The sequence below is a fragment of the Mixophyes fleayi genome, chromosome 4 (genome assembly GCF_038048845.1).
Source record: "Mixophyes fleayi isolate aMixFle1 chromosome 4, aMixFle1.hap1, whole genome shotgun sequence".
NCBI lineage: Eukaryota > Metazoa > Chordata > Amphibia > Anura > Limnodynastidae > Mixophyes > Mixophyes fleayi.
This window is the reverse complement of record NC_134405.1, coordinates 210,881,859-210,901,085: the sequence shown is the minus strand read 5'-3', so window position 1 is coordinate 210,901,085 and position 19,227 is coordinate 210,881,859. Positions and strand designations below refer to the sequence as shown.

The following is a 19,227-nucleotide window of genomic DNA, read 5'->3' as shown; positions in this document are numbered from 1 at the left end:
AGTGTGGACATTCAGTTCTCCTGTGTATGCGCAAGCTGGCTAGATATCTTCAGCATGCGCCTATTAACAGAGAGTGGCCTGGCTGGAGCGGTAAGTTAAACCTTACCTCTCCGAGCCAGTATTGCTGAGATTTTATTGATACATTTATTGTTAAATTGTGTTGATAAGAGCTCAGAAATAGGCTCCTTAATGTTTAAAATAAAAATATATATTTTATTTGGTTAGTTATGACATCCCTCCTTTATAAAATGTCACTGTCATTGCAGTCCACTAACTTAAATACTGCAGAGGTAACATAAAAAAGGCAGCAGTATAATAAAACAAAAATCTAAAATATGCAGTTTAATTAGAGAAGAAATACAATGAATGGCCAACCTTCCTTCTCAATAAGTGCACTGTTGACTGTTCTGGTTGCTGTCTCGCTGAGACCACACATATTCTCTGAGAAGACCCGGAAGTAGTACTCATTTCCTATCACAAGTTCTGATATGGTCGCACTGGTTCTATGGTAGTGTTCTAGAACTGTAAACCATTCCTGCAGATATAAACAATAGTATGGTCAAGAAAAAACACTGACTGAACTAGAGTAGCCAAAAGTAAAGTGGAAGTGACCACCAGGAATTCATTGAAGTCATGTAATGGTTTACCATGAATACATATTTGGCATTTGGCCTTGTTGGAGAGAAAAGCATAATGTACCATCTTTGAGAGATTTCATAACATAAAAAGTCTTTCAATTAGGTATAAGTCTGACTCATGTCAAGGTTGCTGAGTTTGGAAAATGCTGGAAGCCAAATCCACAGTTCAGTATATAAGATGTAGTACTACTCAAAAGTGGGGAAAAACCTCAGACACGTACTGTACCACTCTGTAAGCCAAGACCCAGTGACAGATAAAAATGCTAAAACATAACATTTGAATAACAACAAAAATAGCAAAATGCAAAACTAAGGTTAAACCAATCCCTTATAAATAAGTGGGAGAACAAGATGATGGATGGGTGGTGGATGACATAATATAAGAAGTCCACTACATCTGCGAATCTAACATACATACAAATGCTGCGGCAGCAAGCTATGTTTAGGCCATATCCTGGTGGTCTGTGTGTGTAGGGGAGAGAGTATAAAATGCTGGTCATTTAAGCAGTATAACGTCAAATGTGTTGGGTAACTTTATTCTGGCCATCTTTAAGTATGAAGCTATGTTTCCTTTTAGTGTGCATCTTCCTACACCTATAACATTTTATGTTGCTTGCCAATAGTTCCTTACAAAATTGCTGGCTTCTAACTATTCTTCTTGGCTCCTAACATTTGGCTCAGTTTGTCCAGACCTGCATCAGGGCAACATAAATGCATTGTTCTGTGTCTGTGTGGCATGCACCACACCATTACCTGCCATATATGGGTTTATATTGCTTCACCCTCACATAATGTTTGAATTAGAAAGATCACTGGGCAGTATGTGGTAAAAGCTTGTACAAAATATACAATGAGGAAATGATGAAACAACATACCATTGTCTTCTTGTCTGCCTTTTGTATTGTATATCCTGTGATAGCAGCATTGCCATTGTCTACTGGTGGCTTCCATTCTAGTGCCACATTCTCTCCCCAGACTTCTTCAATTAATACAACTTCAGGAGGTCCAGGGCGTTCTAGATAAATCACAGGATGAACAGATGTTCAGTGTATTTTTTATCCAGTGAAAGGTCAAACCATATCACTGTCATTATTAGTGATTGAAACATTTGTTCAGATGACTGATTTGCCTATACTCACTTAAGATGATGAAAAGTTAAATAAAGCCACCATATAATATTTATTTTTTTAGATTTAGTGATTCCGATATGAGTGCAGTTCTAAGCTATTGTCAATGGGTTAGTATATAAAATGTACAGTATATGGTCCCTATAAGGGGCATATCTAACTAGCCACGTTGTTCCTCTGAACATCGCGACTGCACACATTTTCAGGTACTACAGTACCTCCACATCATGGATTTCTTCTCGCAACCCTATGGGGGGATATGCGTTGTTACATCGGCCCAGAGTGACTTTGCGACTGTTCCGGAGGCACTTCGCCGTTAATTGTGCAAATATCATGAAAATAGACATTACTAAACATTTTGTATATATTCTTACATGCCTCTTAATTAGAGATGCTCAGGCTCGGAACTCTGAGAACCGAGCCCACCCGAACTAAGCAGATCCGAGTACCGAGCCGAGCTTTTGCGTGCTCTTGGAATTGAAAATGAGGCAAAACGTCATTGTTACTTTGTTGGATCTAGTGAGTTTTGGATTCTATAAATACCGCCCTCCACGGCGATTCAGCGCCATTTCACAGAGAGACACAGAAGGGGTAGCACGGTTTTTGGCAGTCTCCAGTGCAGTTGGGCAGCGTCATAGGTATAAAAGAAAGAGGAGGGGTAGCAGTGTTCTCTAAAGTCTCCAGTGACATTCTACTGAGTTATAGCTCACACAGAAACAGGAGAGCTTCATTTCTCCATTGCTAATTGTCATTGCTGAAATAGAAATAATAGGGCTGACAGTCTTGTCCTAAATCTGCAGTCACATTGTATTGTCTTATATAGCTACCACACAAACAGGAGAGCTCCATTCCTTCATTGCTAATTGGCATTGCTGTAATAGAAATAATACGGTTGGCGGTGTTTTTAAAAGTCTCCAGTGACATTTTACTGTGCCATAACTCATACAGAAACAGGAGGAGTGGCAGTGTCCTTGTCACTCTCCAGTCTTCAGTCACATTGTTCTTGTCACTCTCCAGTATCAGTCATGATCATACTAATCCCTCTACCTCATGTGCTAAAGCCTATGTTCAAGTGCATAGTGGTTTTAAGTCAGGGAAACAAAAATGTAAATAAAAAGCTTGTACCCTTTTAAAGAAAAAACACCTCTCTAATAAAGGTGAAAGATTACTGTAGGAAAAACATAAAATTGCCAACATGCCATTCTACCCAATATTACCAAGCATACCAGGATCAGCTAGCTCCCTTCTCTCAGCTAGATCTCAGCACCTGCAATCTACACTGTCATCATATTCACCCTCATCAGTGTGTACATCATCCTCAAACAATACTAATTTATCCCCACTGGAATCCACCATCACAGAAGTCAGTGTACTTTGATGTAATTTCCGGTAATGGCCTTCCTCATGGAATTTGTAACTCATTTTACGGCAGAGTAGTCATGATTTTTGGACAATTCTTTTACACCAGACCAAATGTCAAAATGTTGTGCAGACTCATCTGCATCACCACTGGGTATCTTGGGAAAGCTAAGTTTTTTCCTAGCAGCAATTTCCAGAGAAACTGAAGGAGGAGACGTCATTGTGTCATGTACCACTTGAACTTCCAGCTTGCTGACCAGGAGCTCATTGCATCTCTTGAGATCTGGGTCAGTTGGAAAGAAAGAGAAGACATAGTTCTTAAACCTAGGCTTAAGCACAGTTGCCAAAATGTAATGATCTGATTTCAATATCTTGATAACTCTTACTTAATCTACAAGTCCAACATAATTAGCGGAATTACTTTGTTTCATTTCCTCCTTCAATTTCTCTAGCTGCTTTTGAAAATGTCTAATTAGGGGAATCACTTGACTCAAGCTAACAGTGTCTGCACTCTCTTCACAGGTTACTACTTTGAGTGGTTTCAGCACCTTGCACAACACGAAAAGTATTCTCCACTGCGCTGGACTAAAGTACATTCCCCCTAAATTTTATTCTTCTTGCAGCTGCTGCATTCTCCGAAATGTTGTTGCAGAATGCCAAAAATTATCCTAAATATTTCGGCGCCAATACCAGAAGGTAGGTTTATATTCACGGCTACGTGACAGATGTTCTTTGAAAACCCATCTCTTTTTTTAGAGGTGACCTTATGCTCGATAACACTATTGACAATAATGCACCCTCACAACTATCCCAATCTCCACTCTGAGCCACACTCGCTCCTTTTGTTTCAGCTGTGCCCTCTTCCCTTTAGAATGTAATCTCTCTAATGAGCAAAGTCCTCCATACCCTTTGTTTTCATGCCTCCATTCATTTTGTCTGACTTGCCTGTTCTTGTTTAACATATATCCTGTTTTATGTATGTCCTTGTCTTCCCTACTGTACGGCGCAGTGGAGCACTCTGGCGCCTTACAAATCTACGATAATAATAATAATAATATGCCTCTTAGTGAAGCAGATGATACACAGAGTAACCTGCCTCTGAAAGATCTGGAGTTGCTTGTTAGATGCTGCTGCTGTTTCTTCTGCTGAAGGCGATTTACCAACCCAGTGGGCTGTCACAGTCATATAATCTTTAGATTTTCCAGTTCCGCTTGTCCCAATATCTGTGGTTAACTGTACAGTGGGTAGAATGGCATTTTGTAGCTCAATAATTTTCTTTTTTGTAACCTCCTGGTACAGGTGAGGAATTGCTTGTATAGTAAAATGGTGTTGAGATGGAATTTGGTAACGGGGGACAAAGGACCTCAATTAACTGTCTTGTTCCTGCTGCATTAATGGTGGATATTGGAGGCAGATCTAATACTAGTATAGTCGCCATGGTGCCTGTGTACCGCTGTGCGACTGGTTGACAATTGCCATACTTGCTTCCTCTTCCAAAGGATTGTTTAACAGTCAGTTGTTGTAAACTACTAGTAGTCTTCTTCTTGGTCTGCTTCTGGTTTGAAGATCCATCCCCAGCAGCAGGAGCAGCAGCAGTGGGCCTAACGCTCAAGAATTCTTCTGAGGAGTCCTGGATAAGAGGAGTCAACTCGCCTTAGCAACTTGAATACAGGACTAACTCTGATCACTTGTTAGGATATTGATGATGAAGGTGTTGGGGGTGTAGATTGCAGGTTCTGAGATCTAGCTGAGAGAAGGAAGGTAGCTGATGCTGGACTGCTTGTTGTTATTTTGTAGCATCTGATTTTCACAAATGCTTTCCATGAACTCGCTTCAATGGCGTAACATGAATGAGATTCCTAGATGGTTAAGGTCCCTACTTCTACTGACTGTGGCTTTACAATGCTACAAATGGCTGGACAACTGTTGTTAGGAATTGTGTAAAAATATTTCCACACTTAAGAGGTCTTATGCCCAGGCATGACAATGGCCTTCTTCTTATCACTGGCAAGAACTGCTTCCACTGGTGCATGACTTGCCACAGTAGAGTTCATTAACAGCACTGTTTGCTTAGGTGCCTTAAGCCCATTGTTAGCTTGTTTTGTGGGGGCCCTAACAAACCAAGCACTTCAGCCATAAAAGTTGCACTCCTTGTTGCTCGAGCACTTGCTTTGTTAAACTGTACATGTCCTTTTCAATATCTTACATATACTGGGTGGAAGGGCCCAAGGACAATTCCATCTTGCACCATTTTTCTTTTCTGCCACTGCTGTGTGACAATGTTTCCTATATGTGCTATGAACTGCCATGTGTTTGTGTCATTGCTCTTTCACTTAGCATCCAGCCAGCTCGCTGCAATCTTTCTCCGAAAGTGTATAAAAATAATATTGGGACCTGTGTGGTGTTCAACATTGACTGGATATGACTGGAAATTAGTGTTATTGAGGTTAATAATAATGTAGGAACAAGAAAAGAACAAAATTATGTGATTTTATCATATTTTAGCTATTTTTTCTAAAAATAGAATGGTTTTGATCCAAAACCAAAACACACAAGGCGCTTTTTCCAAAACAAAAACACAAAGTTAATCCAGATCCAAAACCAAAACAGGGGGGTCAGTGAACATCTCTACTCTTAATAAGTGGAAGAATGCTAGTTTGTTTTATGCCTTTTCAGTAAAGTGGACTGTAAATTACACTTGCCAAACAGATTCTTGTTTAACAGAATTAAAATCACAAAGTAAGCATCTACAATGTGCTCAATGTAGCATACAGTATTTCTAACCACTTAGATCATTCTTCAAGGTGTGTTACCTGGAATCTGTCTTGCTTAGTTAGCTATACAGAGAATTGTTTATTTCATGCAACACAATGATGCATACCAACAATCTGAATGTAGATTGATGCCTTATCTTGGAGGTTCTCAACTTTCACCTTCAAGTCATATTTTCCAGAATGACTTTTCTCTGCTTTCCGGATGAAAAGGATGGTGTCACATTCACTGTTGCGGATACTTATTTGTGTTTTGTCTACATGCGATCCATTCTTTTTCCAGGATACTTTGGGTCTGGGTTTTCCCTAGGAGAAAAATGAGAAAAACTAATGTATTACTCCAAAATATCACTTCTTTTTGGTTCCTATATATTAATTCTTTTCACTGCTAAGATCATCCAGCATGGAAGTTTTAAGAAAGTATTAATAAAAAAAATAAAATAATAATCAGCTTAGAACGTTCTAAGTACTTGGCAATACAGAATGCATAAAAGAAACATTATTATTTTTGAAAAACTACTTATTTTTAGGAGAAAAAGTTACGAGGCTTCTTCAATATTTTTCTTGAAAAATAAAATTGTAATTCTTTGAAGTTTGAATGATGCTGTGATAAAAATCTATTGCTGAGAAAAATTAAATATTCTTCTGATAGTTTTCAGATTTAAAGTTGCCTATTAGCCTGATGCTTTGCAGTGCAGAGATGATATTTAATTCTACATTGGCACACCCCACTATTATAACGCACAAACAAATAACACCCTCTGTATAAAATAACGTTTATTTTTTTGTTTTACTGAAAATTTGTAGGGGCAAAGTAAACCTTGCTACAAAGTAGCATCTGCGGAAAAGACTTGGGGCTAGATTTACTAAGCTGCGGGTTTGAAAAAGTGGGGATGTTGCCTATAGCAACCAATCAGATTCTAGTTGTCATTTTGTAGAAGGTACTAAATAAATGAAAGCTAGAATCTGATTGGTTGCTATAGGCAACATCCCCACTTTTTCAAACCCGCAGCTTAGTAAATCTAGCCCTTGGTGGTCATTGTCCTTGGCAGTCACGAGTGGTTTAGATGGGTGTGTGAATGTGGGATTGAGGCAGCAGAACTGAAGGGTTATGAATGTTAAATGACAGAGCAGTTGGTTAGAAATGAGAGATGCTAAGAACATGGACAGCGACAAATTTTGATAATAGAATTGTTTCCACTGCTTGTGCTATGTAATGTTTGAATGGCATACTGTAGATATAATTCTGATATATAGGTTTGTGGAGGAAAAGCCATCTTTGTGGTTGTAATATAGTAATATATTATGTGTGCATTGTAGTGTAAGGTGAGTCTGGCTGATATAACTATCTATAGTAATATTAGTCTAATGTTCGTCTGATTAGCTGCGTGTTCAAAAATATTAGTTTATGGACTGATGGACTATGTGTAACATAATGTGTAGGAGTATTATTGAAAATGCATGAGGGCATTGTGTACTTTGTAAGGTTTTGTGGAGTATATATTAGTGTTGCCAGGAATGGAGATACTGTAATGGATTTAGTGACATTTGTGTGGGGCGTATTATTTTATGTAAGTATTACTGTGGACAGTGGGGAGTAATGTAATGTGGGCTTTAGTGGTTTGTGTGGTTAGGAGTACATAGTATACATGCTTATTTTTGTAGAGAGTGGGTAATAAACTGTAATGTGTAGGGGTCTAGTAATTAATGTAGATTTAGTGCTGTATTTATGGTTGTATGTAAAGAGCCTTTCAACTGTTTTATATCATATTAATGGAGAACTGACTTACATTGTTTTGCTTTTTGGCTAGTTTCTGGTGCTTTTATTTAAAACTGTGGATACATTTCAATAATTTAAATTACAAATGTAGTCATAATATGAGGCTTGTTAACCTCCAATCTCATATTAAATGGATGATTTCTTGTAATAGAATATGTGAAGCCACCTAAAGGACTATTCTGGTCCTCCTAATTACAACCTTCAGGGCTAGATTTACTAAGCTGCGGGTTTGAAAAAGTGGGGATGTTGCCTATAGCAACCAATCAGATTCTAGCTGTCATTTTGTAGAAAGCACTGAATAAATGAAAGCTAGAATCTGATTGGCTGCTATAGGCAATATCCCCACTTTTTCAAACCCGCAGCTTAGTAAATTAAGCCCTCAGTGTCATTTGAGTTTGGCATGTCTGATGCATAGAGTGGGAGTCGCAGTGTAATATAAGAGTTTAGTGGTGTTTGTAAGGCTTACACTGTTGAGAGTTACACACACTGTAATAGCTCTTGGTCTAACGATGTGTGTGGATTATAAATCCCATGGCAAGCTCCAATCTTACATTGATGCAGCAGCCAGCTCCCCTCTTGTAACTCTCAAGAGAGAAAAGGGTAGGCTTAATGTGGAACCCTGTGAGGAGGTGGATAACCCCATGGATGGGTTAAGTACTGAAGGAGGGATAGAATAGCAAATGGTTGAGATATGGTTTTTTTTAATCTTCCATGCGTTTGTGTATTTCTGTATTGGACACAGTTTTCTGTGTTAATGCAGTATATAATATTTCTGTGCCAATACAATGTTTGCATTTCTGTTAGCGGAGCATCTGCATTTCTGCGTTAGAGGAGCGTCTGCATTTCTGTGTTAGCGGAGCATCTGCATTTCTGTTAGCGGAGCTTCTGCATTTCTGTTAGTGGAGTGTCTGCATTTCTGTGCCAACTGAGTGATTGCATTTCTGTGTGAGCGCAGTGTCTGTATTTCTTGTCTCAGTGTATCTCATCTGTGTTATAGAATGTATGTGTCACAGGAAAGCATCTGCTACTTGCAAGACAAGTTACTCTTGCAGTAGGTGCAGTCTATCTCGATACACTGTGAGGCAATTCTCTCCCTGTGCAAATATTATAACATTGTATAATTCTCTGCATAATTATGTCTGCTGTCTCCCTAATATAGATTTGTAATTATTAAACTGCAATAAAGGTTATTTGCACCTCACAGCACAGCTACCAACATTGCAGAATAGGCTTTTCTTGTTGTTTAAAAGCAACCTGAATTCATAGAAACCTGTATAAAATCAGTTCACGTTTACACATTTATCTCCATGTATTCATTTTAATTGATGTAGTTTTATGTAAATTAGAAGTATGGTCATGGTCTGGAAATGCTCTCCTCCTGTCTATAGACCCGCGGTTCCCAAAGTGTGCGCCGCGGCTCCCAGGGGTGCCACGGTGCTGTCACAGGGGTGACGTGGACAGGAAGAGAAAAAGAAAAACAACAACAAAAAAAACTTACCAATTCGTCGGTGCCCGGGACCCAGCATCCTCCTCCCTCCTCGCTTCTCACTGAATGTCGGGTGTGACGTCATCACGCCCGACATTCAATGAAAAGCGGCAGGAGAGAGGATGCTGGGTCCCGGGTACCGCCGAATTGGTAAGAAAACAGAAGAAAAGACAGAAGAAATAGAAGAAAGAAGGTCAAGTATTGTAAGTAAAGAAACAGGGGAATGGTGATAGGAAACAGCAATGGAGGGGCAAAAGAATGAAGGTGGGGCAGAGTGAGGATGCAGAGGGGGCAGAGTGAGGATGCATAGGGGATGCAGAGGGGGCAGAGTGAGGATGCAGAGGGGGCAGAGTGAGTGGATGCAGAGGGGGCAGAGTGAGTGGATGCAGAGGGGACAGAGTGAGTGGATGCAGAGGGGACAGAGTGAGTGGATGCAGGGACCACAGAGTGTGTGGATGCAGGGACCACAGAGTGTGTGGATGCAGAGGGCCAAAGAGTGTGTGGATGCAGGGGCCACAGAGTGTGTGGATGCAGGGGCCACAGAGTGTGTGGATGCAGGGGCCACAGAGTGTGTGGATTCAGGGGGCACAGAGTGCGTGAATGCAGGGGGCACAGAGTGTGTGGATGCAGGGGGCACAGTGTGTGGGTGCAGGAGGGCACAGTGTGAGTTAGCTGTAAATTATTATTTGACAGAAATATAATTGAAAAATATATATAAAAATATTATTTTCCCTTGGATTTATGTGCATTATTTTTGCATACAACTAAATAAGTATTTCTGTCCTGACCTAAATACTTATTACATTTTTTGGACTACTTATGAAACGGGACTGCTCGGTAATTATTTTGGAGGGGTGCCTTGAAAAAATTATGGAGACTCTAAGGGTGATGGGAACTGCAAAAGTTTGGGAACCACTGCTATAGACAATAAATAAATCACTGAGCTTTACAGTGTTGTACACAGAGCAAATCCTTATTACTGTAAGAGTTGTTACCTGGAAAGGTATTACAAGGTTTACAGCCTCTCCTACTCTTCGGATGTAGGTTTGTTTTAGATGTCGGGGAAGGCGAATCTTTGGAGGCACTAAAGAAACAATCAATACAATTAGCATACAGAATGTGTTAGCAAGATAAAAATACAAAACCACCAGATTTTATTGGTTACATTTTGACTTAAGGTTATTGTGAATTTATTCAGGAACAAACCCATGGCAAGGAGATACCGGCGTTAACTTGCAATAGCACCACAATCTTTCACAACTCAATATCACTGGAGAGTCTCAGGCTGGAGACTAAGTTCCACACAGGGTAACTACCAACAGGGGATTAGCTAGCAGGTAATCTTATGTGTGTAATTTTCTAATATTTTATAATATAATATTGTCTTGTTATTTGTTTATGTTGTTCCCTGGGTATTTACACAAACAAACTGCACTTTAATATTTGTACCTAATCCTTTGAGCAATTTGTATCCACTTGGGGAAACCCCATATACGTGACTCCACACAAGACAACATAGTGAGGCAGAAAAAGAAGGTCAAATATTTTAGATACTGTTTCAACATTAAGGTCAGAATGCAGGATAAAAACAGCACCATTCTATTCAAAATTGCATAGGTTTAGTGGCTCTGTTAGTGTTACCATTTCATATACCAGTTTTCAACTTTTCAGTTACAATAAAAGTTTATAAATAATCAAAGAAATGGCTAAATGCATTCTAGATTAGACTTATTATGGAAACATACATGCTGCAACAAAGTTTATAAAAATCTGAATTTCAACTTGTAACTACAGATGGAGAACATTTATTTCACACAAACGACTGAATACCAGTTCTTGTAGCTGCTCATAATGCTCCAGGCCCACTCAGATGCATCACACCTTTGGAGTCATTATGTCGGGGTAAATGTTGTCATGGTAGTCAGCATCGATATGCTGACTACCTCCGATTCACATTATATTGAATGGGCGCAGCTAATACTGTGCAGTGCACGTTCTCCATGCCAACATGTGCAGCATTTTGCCATTTGTCTCCAATAAACAAGCTCCAACTAGATTTAATATCTTTAAGGGGCATATTCAATTGTTGGCGGAAACGCAGAAAATCTCGTGCTCTGTGCACTATTACTATTATTACGGTAATAGCTCGCGTAAAAACCGTTATTACGGTAGTTTTCTCGCTGGATTTCAGCTCGCAGCTCCCTGAGCCGCGAGCTAAAATCCAGCTTACTATTACCGTAATAACGGTAATCGTTTTAACGCCGCAGGGATATTCAACAATTGAATATGCCCCTAAGAATCTTCTTTTTCTGTCTGCAAAATTAACCCTAGCTTTGTCACACATTTTGCTTGCTTTCTAACTACTATTGCCCAGAAAAAGACAATAGGGAGGACTTGCATATGTAACTGTGTATTTTGAGTTTAGCAATGTTTTGCCCTTATCCATTAATTAAATGAAATTGCCATCTATTGCTTTTTACAGAACTGGCAGAAAGTAGCAAACGGTTTGTGTTCATATATGCTTCTGTGTTTGTTTACAGCAAGATTTTTTGGACGCGGCTTGCTTCATTGTAATTTAAAAACTCAAATAATATCTATGGGATCACATTTGGAATTACAAATTTATTTTGGACTTTGTCAAGCATGGACTTTGAAAATTACAAATTTATTTTGGACTTTGATGACAGTCATTTTTGGATGACAACAGAAGAAAACTTCATTGGTGAGTATATTGGGGATTTATTATTTTTAATAAAATTATGTGGTGTAAATGAGGGTGTTTACTGTATTTATTGTGGGTTTATTTTTTTATTAAATGTTAGTGGTTTTAACGAGGGTGTTGTGGATTTGTAAACATTTTCTTTTGTGGAACTACAGGTCCCAGCCAGCCCTGGGTGTCAGGGCATGTTGGCACTTGTGGTTCTCCAAGTGCCAACATGCCCTGGCTGCCATGGGTATGCTGGTGCTTGTAGTTATACAAGCAGAGCATGCCCACACTATTTAGGGCAACCTGGCTGGCTGGGACTTGTAGTTCCACAAAACAAAATGGCGCCTGTTTGTTTTGTTAACAATTTATCGCCGTTATTACCCTACACCCACCGCCCAGGGGTGTAGGAAGAGCCCTAGTGCTATCAGCACTGGGCTTGGTGTCCCTAGGGGGGGGCCCGCTCGTTTTTTTTGGCAGACCCCACTCCCTAGGGAATTCAGCCCAGCGCTGAACAGCCTGGGGTTGGTTAGTCATTATGGCAGGGGGACCCCTGCCGCGTGTCCCCCTGCTATAGTGCCTCCAACCCCGGCTGGTTTGCCTAGTGTTGGTACCGTGAAAATAGGGGGGACCCCACGCAAAATTTTCCCCCCGATTTTCATGGAACCTACAGTAGTCTGGCAGCACTAAGGTTAAGACTAAATAGAGGGGGGGCCCCACAGCTTCTTTTTTTTAAAACTTTTATCTATTCTTTACAGTTTTAACAGCTGCCGGAGCTCCAGTAGCTGTATGACAGGCAATGTAACAGTGATGTGTTTATACAACACACTGCTAGCAAGCAGAGTGTTATATCTGGCGTGTTTTAAAGCACACTCTCTTGAGTTTGCTTAATCGCAGCTTCATACATTTGAGACTTGTATAGCTGCAGTGGCAAACAGTCGGGAGTTTGATCTCTAGCGATTTTGCAAATAGCGATTTTGACAGAAGCACAACTCTGGCGATTTTGCATGAAATCTCAGCTTCATACATCTGCGAGTTTCAACTCTCCCGAGAAAATTGCTGGATTTGCAAAATCGCACCTTGATACATTTACCCCCTGGTTTGGATTCCCCTTTGGATGAAAAGAAGATGATATGGTTCTGATTTTATTTTGAACCAAAAGAAGATCTGACTTGGATTTCCATTTATATTACAAATTAAAGATATTTCCCTTAGGTATCACAAGTAAATCTGCTGAAAACCCTGTTGTAATGAATGGGCTTTGGGAATGAATGGGAAAAGCTCTGTACTGCTTATGTTCTGTACACATTAGTAAATGCATGTGAATGTGTCTAGCACATATTAACAATGGGTATATTCAGCATGTAAACTACATTACAGATGCATACACAAATGCATAGCTTTTATATGCATTTTCACATGTGAATTGCAATTGCGTTTTTTATGAAAATGTACTTCATGTGGGAAGTTGACCTAAATGCAGGTGGCCATTTAAAATATAGTAGTGTTAATTTTGTTTGTCTAACTCAACTAAATCATGTTTTCAACATATTTAAAGAATCACAATAATCACTGTACAATACTTAATATAAATTCACAGTGTATAAACAGTATTTAAGATTTACCTATAACCTCCTTTACCAGAATTGGTTGGGGATGTATTCGTGGATCACTTGGACCTGCGGCATTCACTGCTTTCACTCTAACAAAGATCTTAGAACCAGTTGGCAGCCCAGTAATTGTGAATCTTGTTTTATCTGTCAGTTCGGGATTTGCTACTATCCACTGTTCCGCTGGGAAAAAAAGGAGCAAATATGGGATTAACACAATAGCTGACACACCTGAAAAATAAATATTGTCTCTTGCTAAATCTTAATTGCAAAAACTGTATCACAATGCATGCCTCATTTCTGTATTTGCAGGTCTATTAATGCATTTATTCAGTGATTTAGTCAGCTTGATAATGTTTATATGTAATATGTTAACAAATCATTGTTGCTGTATTATTTCTGGTTTCTGTGTTTTGTATAATATTCAAAGGGGTAGATTAAATTAGCCGCGTTGTTCTTTAGAAACACCTTGGCCTGCGCATTATTATAGTTACTACGGTAATTTCTACGCTGATTTTTGCTTGCAGCTCTATGAGCTACAAGCAAAAATCCATGGAGAAATTACCATAGTAACGATAATAATGCGCAGGCCGCGTTGCTCTTTAGAACAACACGGCTAATTGAATCTACCCCAAAGTATGTTGCATCTGTATATATTGTATTAAGTCATAGTATTGCAATGATCAAAAACATATACATTACTTGCTTTTTTGTTTTACTATATTTGCTAAACATTTGTGGTTCCAAAAGAAAATTAATTATGATTTGTTTTATTTTGTGGTTTTCACTACTTCAATAAACATATGAACCTTTTATGCTGCACCTAAGTGTTTACTCTACTTTCATACACTGCAACTTGTAATACAATGTTTGTACTTGCTGCTAAATGAATCTTATCTGCCTTAGTGTGTAAGTAGAACGTCAATTACTGTATGCAATTGCTTGTTTCTGATATCTGATAATTTATACTGAAATACTGTAAATATTTAATGATCTATTAGTAGTAATATGTGAACTAATCTTTTTGTATTTTAATCTCCATTACCTGCTTCTAGCAGCTTTAAATCTATAGATATAAAGCTGCCGATTATAATAGGGGCAGGAGGGGCAACCAGGTAAAAGGGAGGCTGATGGTTTCAGAACCAACAGCTTTGCTGGCTGGCTGCCATTGCCACTTTTTTCTTTAGTTCTTTTTTTGGTAATTTTACCCCATTTTTAAAAGTTGTTTGTTGGCTGGCATACTGTAAGACGGACTGAGGCTATGGTCTGGCTGGTGCAGACTTCTCAGGGTTAACCCTGACCTATAGTGGCTGGCCCTGGCATTGGTGTGTTCCTGGTGGCTGGCCCCTACCCAAGGACCAGCCACCATAATAAATGCACTCTGGCTTACATCAGTCCCTTCCCTGGCTGGCTCATCTTCCTGTCTGATAGCTTAGGACAGGGTCAGGTACAGAGATGGTCAAAACAAGGGGCTGATTCGCTCCTCTTCCCTGATGGTATGACTTGGTATCCTCCTGTTCCTTTCCTCCTCTCTGTTGTAGCAACTTTCCTTCTTCTGTGTTTCTTTCCCTCCCTCCCATCCTGTCTCTCTCTTCTCCTTCCCTCTTGCTTAACCTCTTCTCCCCCTTCCACATGGGCCAGCGTCCCTCCATGCTACAGCACATTTCGTCCTTTTCACAGTAACCCATGTATGCTGTGCAGAAAGCAGGATTCAAGCTCTGTAAATCAGGTAAGTGTTGGGAAGTTGGGGTATTAATGTAATATAGTGAGGGTATTAATGTTAAGTAAAGGCTATTGGGGGCTATTAATATAATATGGGAGTTATTCATATAATGTAGCTGCTGGGAGCTATTTCATATGGGCTCTCTTCTCCATAATGTGGATGCTACTAATTTAATATGGGTTTAGTAGGGATACTAATATATTGTTGGGGCTAGTAATGCAATGTTGTATTAGATGTAATGTGATGATGGGGAAAGGTGGCCTATTTATTAAATGTGGATGCTATTAATTTATTGGGTCAGGGTTGATTGTGGGGAAGGAAGCCTAGAGCACTCAGCTATTGCTCAGCTTTCCAGAAGGTGAGTAGTACTTATCCCTTTTCCTTACAGAGTCCCTACATTCCAGGATCTGGCCAAGTAGTACTACCTGTAGGTGCAGGAAAAGTTAGGAAAGAGCAGCACAGTGTCAACTGTCCCAATTTTGGAGGGAAGGTCACAGTTTGGGGGGACTCTGCCTACAGACTGTTCTGACTGCAGAGACAGTCTGAGCTTTGTCCCAATTCAGGGTGCTCTGCTCTAGAATCTTCCCACATGGAACAGGAACAGTGGGAACTGCTCTGAAGACCAGAGCCCACATCCACTGTATATTGCAGCAGGTAGCAACCAGTAGGGTGGGCGAGGTTTGGGAACATATGGCAATGGGAGAATGGTGGGTGGCATATGTGTCAAGGGGGGAGTGAGGGGGGTGGCATATGTCACATATGCCCTTGGCACTCACCCCTTGTCACATATGCTCCTCCACTCTTCTACTGTTGTACATGATGTTTGACAAGGGAAGATGGGGAGGTATAATCTAGTCCAGACCACGCAAGTCTTGACACATTATGTGGCGCACTATGCACCTGCCTGTCTGACATGTTGTTGAGACACATGTATGAGATGGTTGTATATGAGTATTTGTTAAACAAATATATACACGCAAGAAAGAAACACAAAGAGATGAAGTAAAATAGACTTTTCTGCTGTATGTTATGCTAATTCTTCATATTTATTCTGGACATCATGGATCACTTCTTTTATTGAGAGCATCATCTGCTTCCTGGTCTTTAGGATATTTCCAATCTTGAGTTAAAATTGATTGTAGATATCCAACACATGTAAGAGCAGACGGAGTGTACTGGCCGTAGAAATTAATCGACGCACGATCCACATAATATTGTAGAATGGAAAAATGGAAGAAACCAAAGATCCAATGAAAAAGGTACTTGAATTCTGGAACTACGAAATTCTACAATGATATTTTCCAATATCTTGCACACTATGGATTTCATACTAATCCATAGTCATCTTCATGTTGCAATGTCCAACTTTGGTTTTATAGGGCTTCATCGCTGAAGAACATATTTTAAAATAAGCAATAGCAAGCAAAAGCAACTGATGATTTGCAGCATACACATGAATAGAAGCTATATTATTTGTTGTTATTTGCAAGGGATGGTGGAACAGTTTCAGAGTACTTCTATTTTATTCATGGCACTTCTAATGTGACAAATTCTTTTATGGGTAGATCATCTCAACAACTTATTGGGGTTTTATCCTTCCTCAACTATAATCTATGTAAACTAAAAATAATTTGGGTGCTACACAAAGTATATATTCGATATATATACATGATTCATCGGAAACTTTTCTGTGGTCAACTATAGCCCATGTTACTCATAATTCTAAACCTCAATTCAATCTATTATAATTCATATGATGAAATTGTTTGTGTACCTATAACCTGTCCTGTAGGTGAGTTTATCAACCTTCATCTTAGAACTGTATCCCAAATAAAAAGGCATCTTGTGTCATTGACAAATACATATGTAAAAAGCTTCCTATACTCTATCAGGTGTTAAGAGATTTTGCATTGTGTGTTCAGCTAATATATGTTAATGGGGTGCGCAACAGGGAAACAATGTCAATCCTACAAACAAAGCACAACATGAAGGTAATATAATAGATATTGGAATGTATATGCTGGACAGGAAATAGTAAATGCTGGACATAGGCAGTATATTCTGGACATTAAGGGTTAGACTATGTAGTAAACTAGACTGTATAATAAAATGGACAGCTGGATTAGTTGTATATTGTACTAAGTATTTCCATTGTCTCTTATCTACGTAGGATAAGATTTTGTGACATTGAGAAAATACCTCCCTGGTGATTAAAATATAGATTTGTTTTGTTTTTTTAAAAAAAATTTTTTTATTGAAATGTATTTCTATTCAAAATATATTTCCTGTATAAGCATATGTGATATCTGATCTAGTGAGTCTGACTTAACTGTTCAGTGTGCTGTACCTTCAAGGGATAAGCAACAAAGGGGTAACCTGGGCAAATGTATCTTCATATATACAAATCAACGAAAATCAGATTCTTAATATAATTCTGTATTTCTGTACTTTTTATATTCAGGTAAAGGTCTCTAATTGTATAGCAAATGATTAGAGCTTTCCCATATCAGTTTTTATTGATTCATCTGTTGCATTTTTGGATGTACTAGATTTCCTGACACGGAGTTCTTCAATGTCTTCCAGCACCGTGCACAATTACCATCTTTATATTATACTGTTTATTTTTATGAGACAGAGACAGAATCATCAGTGAAAATGAAAGCACTATTATGACAAATTAAACATATAGGGCCCGATTCATCTTTGGTGGTAAGTCCCATTGCTTGACGTATCTTGTGCGAAATTGCTCTGTGCACGCTCAGACATGGATTTTACACCAGTGAACACAATTACATCCAAACGCAAATGACACTTCTGACTGCCTATGACTTGAAGGGCGGAATGGGGGCGGATACTAATTATTATAGTGTTAATAGTTGTAAATTATGATGGGACTTGATATTGCACATATGTGCATATCCTGCAGTGTGATCTGTCTGTCTATATACGGTAAGTAATATATAATTAGAGCATACTTGTATTCCTGAGCCATTGTGCTACTCGCGACAGCTCGTTGTGACTCTTCTGTCCCGGGTGTTGCTAGGCACCCAGTGCGCTTTCTCCATCCACTTTAGCGGAGGGGGGGGGCTCACATCTCTAGGAGCCCCATGATTTGCCTACAGTACTTATAATTGCAAAGACTATTTAGCCTCTCTGGCAGTTAAAGCATTGTGCCTGCACCTCGTTTTCCTGCTGCTGCTGTCTATATATTAATGAATTACTTGCTGCTCATTCTTTTGTCTGCTGCCCGTCTCGACCCTTTGGCTTGTTTCCTGGACTTTTCTTGCTCACTTCCTGTGATGACTTCAGCTTGTCTCAATTTACTCAAGTATGCTGCCTGAATCAATCATTTGCATTTCCTTCAGTTCCTCTTGTTTACCATATGGTGTTTTCTCTCAGTTTCACGAGTCTCCTACATCATCACTACCTGGCGTCCTGAATAAATTCTTACTATGCTGAGCTCAAGTCCTGGGGACATCCGAGTACCTGTGAGAAATTCAGGCTGTGACTTTATTCAAGCTCTGCAAGCTTTCGCTGCCATAAAAAAAGCATTCATCTCTGCTCCAGTGCTTTGTCATCCCAATCTGGAATTTCATCATCAAGGCTGACCCTTCTGATGTGGATGCTGGAGCTATCCTCTCACAAGTGGATCCTACTGACAAGAGGTTAGATCCCAAGTTTCCTTTGGCTGAATCCAACTATGACGTTGGCAATTGTGAACTCCTTGCTATCAAATGGGCCTTTAAAGAATGGAGACATTGGCTACAAGGAGCCAATCATAGTATTACCATCTATATCAACCATAAAAATCTGTTATTTATTGAGTTTGCGAAACAGTTAAATTCCAGACTAGCACATTGTGCATTGGTCTTCACTCACTTTAATTTTATTGTTACCTTCAGACCTGGCTCAAAAAACCTCAAAGCCGATGCCTTATCCTGATGTTTCTTTTCTAGACAATATCCTAGCACTAGGAATCTACCTATAATTCATCATCATCATCATCATCATCATTTATTTATATAGCGC

The 19,227-nt window shown here is 39.3% G+C and overlaps 1 protein-coding gene across 12 annotated transcripts in view; it reads right to left on the bottom strand.

Annotated features, from left to right (window-relative positions):
- MYBPC1 (myosin binding protein C1) overlaps nt 1-19,227 on the bottom strand; it is a 114,273-nt gene that overhangs the window by 9,253 nt on the left and 85,793 nt on the right. For all 12 annotated transcript variants that reach the window (XM_075209254.1, XM_075209256.1, XM_075209255.1 and 9 more), the window contains 5 exons: nt 13,491-13,658; nt 10,157-10,245; nt 6,006-6,201; nt 1,514-1,653; nt 376-535 (listed from right to left, as the gene is read on the bottom strand). In XM_075209254.1, coding sequence (XP_075065355.1) covers nt 376-535; nt 1,514-1,653; nt 6,006-6,201; nt 10,157-10,245; nt 13,491-13,658 — 753 coding nt within the window. The remainder of the gene's footprint in view (nt 1-375; nt 536-1,513; nt 1,654-6,005; nt 6,202-10,156; nt 10,246-13,490; nt 13,659-19,227) is intronic.